Source organism: Typopeltis vanoorti, chromosome 5 (assembly GCF_054136105.1).
Source record: "Typopeltis vanoorti isolate ZY-2024b chromosome 5, IOZ_Tvanoo_1.0, whole genome shotgun sequence".
Taxonomy (NCBI): domain Eukaryota; kingdom Metazoa; phylum Arthropoda; class Arachnida; order Uropygi; family Thelyphonidae; genus Typopeltis; species Typopeltis vanoorti.
In genome coordinates this window covers 126689574-126703308 of record NC_143553.1, presented here as the reverse complement: position 1 = coordinate 126703308, position 13735 = coordinate 126689574, and the positions used below count along the sequence as shown (strand labels likewise).

General features: G+C 35.9%; 1 protein-coding gene across 2 annotated transcripts in view; it reads left to right on the top strand.

Annotated features, from left to right (window-relative positions):
- LOC150106800 (programmed cell death protein 4-like) overlaps positions 1 to 13735 on the top strand; it is a 244041-nt gene that overhangs the window by 58497 nt on the left and 171809 nt on the right. For both annotated transcript variants that reach the window (XM_090392713.1, XM_090392712.1), the window contains exon 3: positions 10159 to 10272. In XM_090392713.1, the coding sequence (XP_090248839.1) occupies positions 10159 to 10272 (114 nt within the window). The remainder of the gene's footprint in view (positions 1 to 10158; positions 10273 to 13735) is intronic.

Below are 13735 nucleotides of genomic sequence, written 5' to 3'. Positions count from 1 at the left end.
TAATCACTTGCCTTATAATTCCACATACGTTCCCTTTTCTTAAATAGAAAATTCCAAAAATAAAAAATTCATAAGTTTTAAATTGCACTCTGTTCTGAGTAGCATGATGAAATCTCATGCCATCCCACTCCATCCCATCCAGGACATGAATCATCCCTTTGTCCAGCATATGCCGGCCTGGTTGGCTGAGTGGTTAGCATATCTGCTCTCCAGCCAAAAGGCTGCGTGTTCGAATCTCGCTGTGAGTATGGATGTTTGTGATTGTCTGTGAAAATACTAGAGTGTGGTAGTCGGCAGTAGATGGCATTGGTGTGGTTGTGGTTCACTGTAGTTCTGGTAGATTGGGGGTGGAGATAGTGAGTTGTAGAGTAGTTGCCCTCCCTTGATGAGTCTTTGGACTCCCTGGAGGTATCATGTAATAATAATATCCACACTGGACAAAGAGATGATTAGGCACTTAGTAGCCATCTCAGTTATCAGATTGACTGTTGCAGTATTGTAGTGTATTATATTGTAGTTGCAGTATTGTTCAAGTAACCCTTATTTTACTTAATAGTGGCCCTGAAGCAGAAGAGTAGCGATGCTAGTAATTCGGATATGCCAAAGAGAAGCCATAGTATTATCGTTGTTAATCTCTTACTGTGCCTAATTTATAAATTAAATTTTATCATAGGTATGTATGTATAGGAAAAAATATAGTATATATAGATTTCAGTACTATCCGTGGTGTCAGGTAACTATTGGAGGTCTTTGAACATATCTCTTGCAGATGGGGAGGGGGAACTACTGTATTTTACCAACTTTTTTTACACTTATTTTTATAATCCTTTTACACCTGCCTTTTTATACATGTTTTTACACTTGTTTTTCCACTGTTTTTATTTTCTTTTTATACGTTTTTATCTATACCAGTTTCAGCTTTTGTTTAGTTATCAAGTCATTTTTATGTTGTATACTGATACGATCTTTTCTGATGAAGTACGACCATAGCTATCATTGTGCCATAGAACACTAAACAAACAAACATCTACCTCCAAGTGCGATTTATCATCCTACTGTCTACCTAGACCAGTGATGGCGAACCTTTTTACCCAGGTGTGTCAAACATCTTTTTTTTTTTTTAAATATTGACGTTGTTGATGTGCCATTTGCATACATGCATTATAAATTTAACTACTTAATCATAGATGGTGACTTATACATATCATATTAGGCTATTTATTTAATAGGACATTGATATGCAATCTATGAATTCATATTATACAATTAATTTAATTAACTGAAATTATTGAAATTAGTTTTTTCATCAGAATACCAATATTTTTCAACATCCAAGGTATGTCACCTGAAACCCTCAAGTGTGTCAGTTCTGACACACGTGTCATAGGTTTGCCATCACTGACCTAGACTGAACACTCTGTATATAGTCATACTGTTTTCTTTAAACACCCCTTGTTAGCATTGCCTTCCCTTTCAGATTCTTATGTCATACAGCTGCTCCAAGCTGTCTCCTTAGTTTTTCATAACCATCCTTTTTTTTTCCCCCACAATCTCGCAAGTCAAGACTGCATGAGCACTCTCACCATTTGGAGGTGTGGATGTTTTGGTTACTTCCAAGTTCTCTGATATGTTCTCTCCAGTCCCAGACCCCTTGAACTTCAAGTCCCTTCCTCACATGCTTTCTGGCAATAATCACCTTTATAAATTTCATTTCTTTCTCTCCTTGTGACATTTCCTCTTTCCAGTTTGTGTCCTCATAATTGAAGCCCTTGATGTTCTCAATTTTATTTTTCCACCTTTTTGTCAGTTGCCTCTCTGCAGTTATACTTCTTACTCTCTCTGGTCATCTGGCACAATCTATCAAAATACTTCACACACATATGCACTCTCCAATCTTCTTCTGTTTTCCTGAACTTTTACCCTTTACAACAAATACACTAACACAAACTGCAGTGAACAAAATTCCACAAGATAAATATTATTATTATTATTGTAAAGGCACCTCCATGAAGTCTTAAGATTCATTGTGGGAGACCCATGCCATCAACACAATATCAATTATATCTCTCGATGAAACCATTAACAGACAAAGCACTCACAACTGACTCAGGCAACCTATTCCATTTATTCACCCCTCTCCAAGTGAAAAATCTATCACACCCTTACGCAACTTCCACGGATGACATCTTATTCTGTTTCCTCTAGCCAAATACTGAAACATTTCCCCTGCATCAGTCTTATAAAAGTGTTTAAGGAAATTAAATGTTTCTATCATATTTCCCCCCCCTCCCCCATTTTTTCCTCCTATCAACCAACTTTTGCAATCCGTAAACCCTCAATCTATCCTCATTGGGAGCATTCCACAGACCACGCATCATCTTAGTCACTTACCTCTAGATCCTCTCCACCACTTCCTCATTCCTAAGAAACTCGTGACAGAACTGAGTACAGTAATTCATATGTGGTCATAGCAAGGCTTTATAAAGAGGAATAATTATCCCTTATCTCTGGGAATTTTCTTGTCTGGCATTCTTTATAAGCTGTGGTAACTTCCGATGCTGTAAGGGGTCTGTCAAGCCCATCTTGGATATGAACAGGAGAGCCATTAATGTTCCAAGAGTTATAATTTCCTACAGTACTATTGTCTTCAGATTTTTGTAGTGTTTTTGAAAGGAATCAAGGATGTCTTGAGTGGTGGACATGGTTTCACCATCAACACAGATTTGAGTTTTAGCCCTTTCTTTGTGGAATTTAGTGAATTGTGTATTGAAGAATGCAGCTGAAGGACTATCTGCTAAGTGCTGCTGTATTCTTATCTTAAAATTTCTTTCTTCTATTTGTTTCTCCCTTTTCACTTCTATCTTTATGTTAACGTTTCTAATGATGTTGCTAAATTCTATACTATTGCACTGGTTTGTTACGAACCATCTCTCTTTATACAGGTCTTTCAACTTTTTTTTTTTTTTTTTTTTGAGGAAAGCCTGTTCCTTTCCCTATTCAATCATATTTTGTTTTACTGCTTGTTTGAATTTCCAGATAACATTATTCCAGTTTGAACAGAGGGTCTGGAATTTGGTTGAAAAGATCAACAGAAAATTTGGTGGAAGTCTCCATCGTCCAGAACTGATTTCTACTTATTCCATACAGTGGAATTTAAGTAGAACTGGATTATGATCTGACATGTTGATGTCAAGATGTTTTTTCTGAATTATCCTATTTATAAGGGAAGAACAGATGTAAATTTGATCAAGATGGGTACCAATACCTTGATTCATGTACATGTAAGCATGGAGATTAGGATTGTGAATCTTCCATATGTCTACTAGTTGAAAACATTGTCAAGACACTGTGCATATCTCACTTTTCCGCTCCTGGGATGTCCTCCTATTTTGTCTAATGGGGGTTTTCAATACAATTCCAATTCTAGCTGCATAGTGGGCACCGTATAAATATGGCTCCAATTTCTGGAAGAATTTTTGTCTAACTGTACCATTGGATGGAGCATAAACATTTATAAGCCTTATTACACATCCACAGTATTTCCAGTCTGTTGTCAACATTATCCCTTCTGCATCCTTTTGATATTACAGAATGACCCAAGGAGGGAGCAAGAATAAGAACTCCTACTCCAGCCCTGCTACATCTTCTCCAAAGCTCCAATAAGAAAGAAGTGGATATCTATATTTTAAAGTAGTATATATTTATATCTGAAGAAGTATGTTTCTTGGAGAAACAAAAACCTAATATTATGGCATGGCATAAGTTTTCATATAGTTTCTTGTCTAATTTGCCTGTATAATCCTCCAACATTTAATGAGGCATTGCAGAAAGGAGATGCTATGATTAGTGAAGTGCGACTGGTAAGTCTTTAGCTTCTAAATTTTGGGTGAATCTGATGAGGTCTTCAATCTGTGAAGGAGCAGTTGTGTAGTATGCTTCTTGTAAACTGTTTTCTAGTTGCTTTCCATTATTTCAATTTCATGCCTATTGTTCTTGATTTGAAAGCTAGTTATTTTCTTTTCACTTAGATGATAATCATACTGAGAAAACTTTGAATCAGCAAACTATTATTATTTTTTTAAATTGCATCTCTTGTTTTCCCTTCATTAGCATGAGATGGTTCTTCCTATATCTATCCTATCCTTCTCATCCGTCGTCCCTTCCTAATGAGGGGTTACTGGCATATTAATGCAGCCGGTTTGCCACTCCTCTTCTGCATCCCTTAAGGGCGATATTCATGACTGTAATCATGTTGTGCACGGGATCGGTTTGCCTGCTTGTGAGATGAAAAAACCCCAGATAAACTGGGGGGGGGGGGGGAATCCTGCTGTCCACGCCCAAGACTGGCTAACTTGGCTATGGCAGAGGAAGATCCTTAAGCTCCTCGTGTCATCAATGGGAATCGAACCTAGGACACTCCTTCCCCAGTTGCAAAGCACATAGCCACTAGGGTTTCTTCATGACAGTGATTCTTCATAGTCCATAAACTCTTTTGAGCCTGAAATGTCTTCATTTGGTGATCCACAACCTTCTCCATCTTTACATTTTTTATTACTTTTTTCCTTTTAGATGTAGTTTTTTTTTAACACGTCTTTAAAATTTTTTGTTTATTCTCAATTTTTTATATTAATCCATCTTTCTTTTTTGATGATCTTGTCTGTATATTAAGTTCTTTCAGTTGTCTTACTTGCTTTTCTGCTTCTTCTCCAGTTTCTCCCTTTAGAATAGTTTCATATGTTGCATTTCGTCAGGTATTTGTTCAGTTGTTATTATTATTATTATTATTACCCAAGATCCCATGGAGTCAAAGACTCATCTAGGAGGTCCTTTTTTCATCCACACTTATCATACCATGCCTTAAACACACTCAAATTCTCTGCAGACACCATAATCTCAGGCAAGGCATTCCAATCATTCACAACTCTGCATGTAAAAAACCTGCTTCTCACTCCCTTGCTTACACCCTCCTTATACAGCTTCCAGGGATGACCTCTGGTTTTTCCCTGATCTCCCACTGTTTGCTGTAAAACCTCTCCAACATTGATCCTATAACAACCCCTTACTAACTTGTAGGTCTCTATCATATCTCCATTCTTCCTCCTGACCACTAAATTCTGTAAATTGCATCTTCTCAACCTTTCCTCATTTAGTAGTGTTACGTCGTAGTTTTCTTTATTTGTTTTTTATTATATCGATGCACTATATTTAATTTTATCCTTTCTTACTTCAACCACTTCTATCAAAATCCTACCACTTGCACCTTTTATTATGTCGGTTGCGCCATTATTATGTGACCTTCTCTTTGTTTTAATTTTATCGTTATGTTTCCCTTTTATACTTTTCCTTACGTAATTTAACCTTCTAAGGGCCACCAGAAATTACCTGTTCCTTGAATACTATGAGCTATCCTATTCACTCAGGCAAATTTATTTTTACTGTGCCAGCCTGGGCCTTAAGGGTAGAACTTCAGCCTAAGAATAGTCATAGGATATCAGGTGCTACTAATATTCTTAACTGAAATTCGGAAGCCATAGGTTTTCTAGTTTATTGCAGTCGTGCCCTACTACTCTTAATTGGGATATCCGCACGCACACATATAATCACAGGTTCGTATTTTATGAAGGGTCATTCAGCATGATCAGAAACACAGATATGTAAAGTATCAAATAAATTTAATGAACTCATTATGCAATGCAATACAAAATAAAATAATTATTAATTCTAATTTAAACTTCTACTTTTCTCTCACCCTCTCGCTCTTAAAATAATTAAGCATTGATTTCTAAATTTTAGCAAATTAAATAATCAACATATTTTACATTCTTATCTACAACTCTATTGGACATTAGGCATTTAGCACATTGATAATCTCTCTCGAATGAATCACGACAAAATCTCTATCTAACTGAAAGTTCTTAAAGCTCACTTCAAAAGGCATAGTCATTTACATAAATCTTAGTTCTTCACACTTCCGTCTATTGCAAACTTAAGATACACTCTCTTCACACTGTTAGTCAATTCTCAAAAGGGGCTAGAACAAGTGAAAGTACTTATCTACTCTTTATCAGTTTCTTTCCATCCTTCCTTCTTTGTTACGATTCTGGCTATCTCGATTTTTTCGCCACGTGGGATACACATGCTCTCCTGAGCTGGGCGCTTTCTCTCTGCTAAGGGTTTATGTCAACGACCTTCCCATTGACGGCCTACGCTTGATCTTGCCGAACTCTGCTGCGGTGCCATGCCGGAACTTCTCGAAAGCCAGCTCTTAAAAATAAGAGCTGAACTGCGATGAACACTTGTAGCACATGGAGAAAAATGCAGGAACAAGAAAATGGGGGGATTCAATTCCGTGTTGCCGGTTTTTATACGCTCCCAAGAGCGCCACCTTTCCGAGTTTGAATTTTTCTTATGGGACTTTCTATTTCCGAGAATGTATGCATCACGATATTTTCTCAACTGTGATGCCCGCGGGTGCTTACGCTGCTCTTGTAGCGTTAGGGCGATCTTTTCCCTGTGTTGCTGAATATCTTTCATTCTTTCACTTGCAGAAAATCACTAATAATTTCTCTTATAACTGCCCCTTTTTGCTGACTTACAATCATGCTTGACATACAGATAGATTAATTTTAATTCACATAATTCAAAGTTTAATATACAAGATGTTGTTTACAAAAAAAAAACATAGATATACTGTGCCAAAAGATAAGTGTGCATATTTATTTTATGTTTACTGTTAGATTCTGAAATGGTGACGTCATGTAAAATTGAGGTCGCCTATTTCAGATCTAACAGTAGATTACTAAAACATGACTTTCCTTTAGTAAATTCATGCTCTCCATCAAAGATAATATTGTTGTTGTCAACTCAATTCTGGATCCTAGTTCTCACCAGCTTCTCCAACAACTTAACCACAACATCTGACACACAGATTGACCTATGCCTCTCTGATATATATGATGTTTTAATTGGCTCTACCAGTGCTCTCCCTCTTTCAGCAAAAGTTCTGAAAGGACAGCTGTTAACATGGTGTTCATAACCTTCGCATTTCTGACATGGTTGGAGACACTCGTTAGTGATTATGTCCGATCTCCATGCAAATAAAATATTTAGATTTGGGATAGTTGTCACCCAAGTAATTGTATGAACCACAACTCAGGCACTGCCTCTGTACTCCAGGATAGTTGCCATAATTTGGTACAGGCATCTTCATATCCATTGTGCACCAGAAAACCAGTTTGGACCTTCACCTGATAAACCCTTTCCTATGTTACTAGTTTTACCTCATTTTGAGAATGTCTGTATAAGAATTTCATTACTGTTCTCTATATATTCCATTGGAAATCTTTTGATTTTTACTATTTTAGTCTTGCTTCCCAACATTATAGGAATTACTGTTCTACCTTCAAAAGTAAAACCCTGTAATAGTTTATCCCTTGTTTCCACATCTTTAACTACAATTAAATACTTCCCTCTACCATATGGGATGAAAGAATAAATCTTACTAGACCAACTATCTCTTTTAAAACCTTAGTCACCTGTCTCACTTCTTCATATATGGGAATTTCAATTTCTAGAGCTTGAACCCTTGGAGGAATTCGTACCATTATCTCAGGTGGGGAAAAAGACTAAAACCTCTGTTTGATTTTAAGAAAAAACCTTTCAATTGTAAGACTGAGAATTAAATAATTCCATGATATAGAAATAATTTTACATCATCAGCAAATGCTCTATTTGAGCTACTATAAAATAGTGGCTGTGATACCACCAAAAGTAATCCCATAATGCAGATATTAACTGCACTACCAGCAATCTTAATCTTTACTTTAAAAAGAAGCCAGTGCGATGGGGTGAAAAGCAAAAAACTAGCACCAGTAAATTAAAATCAAAGTTAAAAAACAAATGAAAGAAAACCAAAGTACTTATCTTTCCAAAAGCTTTGCGAAGAGATATCATCAGTTGGAGTCAGACCCAGAAGTGATACCAAGGTTAAAGTAATGCAGAAGTCAAAACGTATCACACCTTATTACTAAAATACTCTGGATTAGAGATAGATGTTGAAAGTTTTTTCACTTGGTTATAGTCTAAATTAAAGATAACAAGAAATTAAATTCTTGGTTTCATCCTTTATCCAAGTGTAAGCAAACAAAGTTTGCACATGTAATCACTTCAAGATGGGCTACTTGTGGACTTCACACATGAACTTCGTTTGCTTACACCTGGATAAAGGATGAAACCAAGAATATAATTTCCTGGCATCTTTAATTTATAAAATGCAAATTACATACTACCTATAAACCAGTATTAAAACTAGCTTCTCTTGTTTGTTCTTCAAAAGACAGAGTTCACCCAGTGTAAATGTTCATATTATGGACATTTTGGAAGATCTGTAGTGAAATGGAGACTAGAAATACCAGAATTATATAGTTATGAACCAGTATGACCATGTGCTCAACACCCTAGATACAAGAGTGGTCTGAAAAGTTCTCGGCCTAACAATGAAAAAACGAATTTATAATTTCAAAATTATTTTTATTTTTCAACATAATCTTCCTTAAGACTAATACATTTATTCCAGTGATGCTCCAGCACCATTATCCCATCCCTGTAGTGCTTCTCAGTAAGATCTGCAAAATACCCCTCTAATACAGCTGCAATCACCTCTTGATTCGAAGAAAAACACTGACCAACAAGAAAGAGTTTTAGTTTTGGGACGAAATAGAATTCAGAGGGAGCCAAATCTGGGGAATAGGTTAGATGTTCCAACAATTCATAGTGCAGATCCCTTAATTTTTCCATTGCCAAAACACCTTTATGAGCAGGTGCATTGTCCTGATGAAAGATGATTTTTTTCTTCTGCAAACTGGGTCTTTTCTCACAAATTTTTTCATCTAGTCTGGTTAAAAGATCGGAATAATATTCCCCAGTTATTGTTTTACCCTTTTCAAGATAATTAATAAACAAAATGCCTTCAGCATCCCAACACACTGACGCCATGACCTTTCCTGCTGATGGAACCGACTTTGTTTTCTTTGGCACTGAATAACCAGTTTCTCTCCACTGTTTTGACTGCTGTTTGGATTCTGGTGTGTAATGGTGAATTCAAGTCTCATCCATAGTAATAAATCGACGCATAAAATCAGTTTTATTCTTGTTAAAACACTCCAAGCACTGTTCAGAGATTTTCATGCGAGTGCGTTTTTGATCTACTATGAGCGAGCATGGCACCCATCTTGTGCAAAGCTTTTTCATTTGCAATTCTTCATGCAAAATATATCCTACACATTCTTTTGAAATGCCTATAATCTCAGCAATTTCACGCACTTTGACTCGCCGGTCATCCAATACCATATCATGCACTTGATCAATGATTTCTGGGTGTTACGCATTTTGGACCTTCTTCACATGGATCATCTTCAAGGCTGGTACGGCCACGTTTAAACTCGGCAGCCCATTTCTTAATTGTCGGAAACGAAGGAGAAGAGTGCCCATAAAGTTTTATAAACTTTGAATGAATTTCTTATGGCATTAAACCTTTTACAAAGAATTTTATAACTGCACGATACTCAATTTTAGCCATTTCAAGGTTACAGACAACACTTTTGCTTCAGACAGCTGTATTAAACAAACTACTTGATAGAATGACTTGCAATTTCACATGGATGCTCATGACAGATGTACCAACTTAGGAAAAAAAAAAAAAAAATCTTGCCATCGAGGCTGAGAACCAAACTATACGAGACCACCCTCGTATAGTTTGAAGTAAAAACTGTTACTATAAAAAGACTATGCTTCAAAAGTGACAGGTTATTCTGAAAATTCTGCCTGTGCTTTACATGAATATTACAAATGCTCCTAACCTAAAAAAGTATGGATGTAAAAGCTGTAATTTTGCATTTAAATAAATAAATAAACCCACTTATGACTGTGCCCAGAGGATGTAGTCAAAATATTGATGCTTGCTTGATATTCTGTTTCTTGTTCATCTTCATCTTGTAATCTTGATCCTTGAAAATGCCTCAGTTATTCTCAGGAAAAATATTAAATTTTTTACTTTTGTGTTGTTAATAATCTTTTAAAGTTCTTTATTAATATGTATGAATAACACCATTTGCATATACATATATCCAGCATATTTTATCAATAATCATTTCATTTTAGGAGAACTGTGCATTTGAATCCATTGTTCCTGAACTTACTGAAGAGGAATTAGAAAAATTAGTAGATCCACTTTTTCATGAATATTTTGAACATGGTGATACTCAGGAAGTAATAGTAAGTAAGACCGCTTCTGGTATAACCAGAAATAATTTAGATCAACCTAAATTGTCACTGAAAAGAAAGTTGTGTTTGTATAATTGCCCTTTAGAAGTATTCTTTATTCCATAATAATATTAGAATATTTTCTTTGATAGCACTAGGTGGCATAGAATTTTTTCATAGTTAATACTATTAATTGCACTTTTTTTATTATTATTATTTTTAACACTGGACCTCCATGGAGTCAAATGAATCATTATGTGAGGTACATACTGTTACACAGAAAACCATCAAGCTGTGCTTTAAACTTATTTAATGTATTCTCATTCACCACATTGTCAGGCAGTGGAATGCATTCTATTCACCAACCATTCTCCATGCAAAAACCTGCTCTTTATACCCTGCTCACACCCTCATTATACAGGTTCCATGAATGTCCCCATGTTTTGTCTCCTTCTCTCATTCTGTGAAACATTTCTTTTGCATTAACCCAGTAAAAACCCTTTACCAGCTTAAATGTCTTTGCAAACTCCATCTCTTCAATTTATCTTCATATCCCACATCCCAAAGACCAGTTACCACCTTAGTCAGTCATCTCTGGACCCTTTCCGATGTATATCCTCATCACATTGAAAACTGAGGAACCAAATATGTGCAGTGTTCTCCCCAGAAATGTTTACCAGCTGGGTGGAATGAAGCATTAGCTGGGCGTACAAAAAAAATTTGAATGAGTTAAGAAAGACCCTTTTTTAACAAATTAAAATAGTAATTTTATTAGAAATTACTTCAAACAAGGATAATATTTTATATAGTAATTATAACAAACAAGACTAGGATTTTTCTTAGATTCTCATTAAGTAATGAAAAGCCTTGTAATGCTCACAGCTTAAAATTCTATACATTAATTCTTCTCTTCTTCTTAGAAGCCTAGTTGTCAGCACCTTTTTTGCAATTAAAATCTGTTGGATCTGATCCCTTCAGTGAAATCAGCATCAGATTATTTAGAATGTTCTGACTGATGCAATTCCTCATACAGGTTTTTATCCTTTTTAATGCAGAGAAACCCCTTTCACATTCAGCTGTGCTCATGGGTATGGCCAGTCCAACAGCAGCTAGTTTTGCTAAATTTGGAAAAGAATCTTTGAGCTCAGATGTTATTGCTAATTTCAGCAGTATTTGTCTTGGATCTAGGATTTTGGAAAAATTTTGAAAAAAAAAAAGATTAATGGAAAGTCATATTTGATGCATCTGCCCATTCTAGTTTAGTACTTTCATAGTTTAAAACTGCAGGACTTCCATTTCCAGAATAATAATCAAAAAGAATCTTAGAAGCCTCATTTTCATCATGACATTCTGCATTGAAAAGTCTTGAAAAGCACAAATGATTGGCATATCTGGAAATCTTGCTTCTAGGCGTTTAATAACTGTGCCTATGTATTTATCATATATTGTAGTCTTAAACGTAATAACATTAGAATCTGAATAATCAATGTGAAGGTCTGATCATTCACCTTAAAGATGCTGATGAAGATTTTGAAAATGACTGTCAGGAGTGTTTTCTGGCTTCTAAGACTGGCTCTATTTCAGTTTAGTCAACATCTTGCCTTTGCCATGATCTAGACAAGTTAGATAAATGTGGTAACACATCTGAAAGCATCATTAGTGAAGCTACGAAATTGTATGGTCTGATATATTTACTTAAACCTTCAGCTGTGATATCATTTTGTTCGGTGATCTCTCTTTCCAATACAGCTATAACACTCACCATGCATTCTCTTAGAGACTGCATTGCAGAATCATGAGACAGCCATCTAGTGTCACTAGCCATTTTAATTTTAATCTGAGGACTGTTCAGTATATTTTGGATTTGGGTTAAACCAGCCATCCTGACTGAGGAATTTTGAAAGAAGAAAAACAATTGCCTTAAGATATCATTAAACATGACTAAATAAGGCACTTCAGCAGCTGCTTGGGCACTAGCAAGAGCCAGTCAGTGGTTTACACAATGACAGTTGACCATGAGTCCATCTGTTATATCTTTGAGCAGTTTTGCAACTCCCTTTTTCTTTCCAATCATGACAGCTGCTCCATCAGATCCTAGGTCCACCAGATTACACATTTTTAAGCCTAGACTGTGAAGGGTCTCAATTACTTTGTTAATTATAGTCTCAGCTTTGTCATCAATGATATTGCAAGTTGATACAAAACTAACCCTGACCAACATCTTTCTCTAAATCCAGAGTAATTTAATAATAAGGTGGTACACCTTTTGGCAACTCGTATAGGTAAATATGACTTCTCCATTGCTTCTGCCTTGGTATCACCACTTCTGGGTCTGGCTCCCACTGACAAGACCTCAATAAAGGTCGAAACCAGTCTGGGTAGTGGCCCTTCCCTTAATGCATAGCATTATACATGCCTGCAAGGAGATGTGCTTTGCATTATGAGAGATACTGAGACAAGGAGTGATGAGAGCTTGGTCCACCTTTACCACGAGTTGCCTCAGTCCTGAAGATACTTTAGGCACAAACTTTGTTTGCTTACACTTGGATAAAGGATTAAACTAAATTTATTATGACCTCTTTTCTAAGTTGACAAGCATATTTAATGTTCACAATCAGCTGTTTTAAAACAGATGTCTGTAGTTTCATCACATGAAACACTGAAATAATCTGCAGAATGTATATTTTTCAGTATTTCAGATTTAATTTCTGATGCTAAAATATTAATCAACTTTTGCATTATTCTTTCTGAGGTATAATGTGCATTTTTACCAACGTTAAGATGTTCTAAGTAGGAACAGCCCATAGCCTTGCAATGCTCAAGCAATTTTTCAAATAATGTAGTATGTGGTAACTCATTTTTCGCTAACCAATACATAGATCTTAAAGCTCCCAGAAAAAATCTCTCTGCAAGTTATTCAAATTGAAATTGATTTTTCAATTTGCTCTATTCTAGTTTCTTCTAGTATATGTTTTTCAATTATATCTGAACAAGAATCAGCGTGTAACTTGCTTTGTTCGTGGTCAACCAAGCTTTCTTTTCGAAGTCTTGTGCATGGCATAGTTACCCAAGTCACTTCCTTGTTTGTGGGTCGTCTCTTTCCGTATTTCATATATATGGAACACATCATCAATATCTAGAATACTTTGCTTTGAACTCATTCACAGTCTTGGCAACCTATTCCTCTCATTCATCATTCTCTAAGCAAAAAAACTAGCACCTAACACCATTGCTAAGTACAGTCTTTCTAAGTTTCCAAGGATATCCCCTAGTTCTCCCACCACCAGATCTGTTCTGAAAAATTTCTTCTTTTTAATTGTGTAAAAACCCTTCAGTAATTTGTATGTCTCAATCATATCATCTGTCAACCAATTTCTGTAATCTACAAATCTTCAATCCATCCTCATAAGGTTGATTCCACAGACCTATACCATCTTGGTCACTCACCTCTGGATCCTTTTCACCTCTTCCTCAT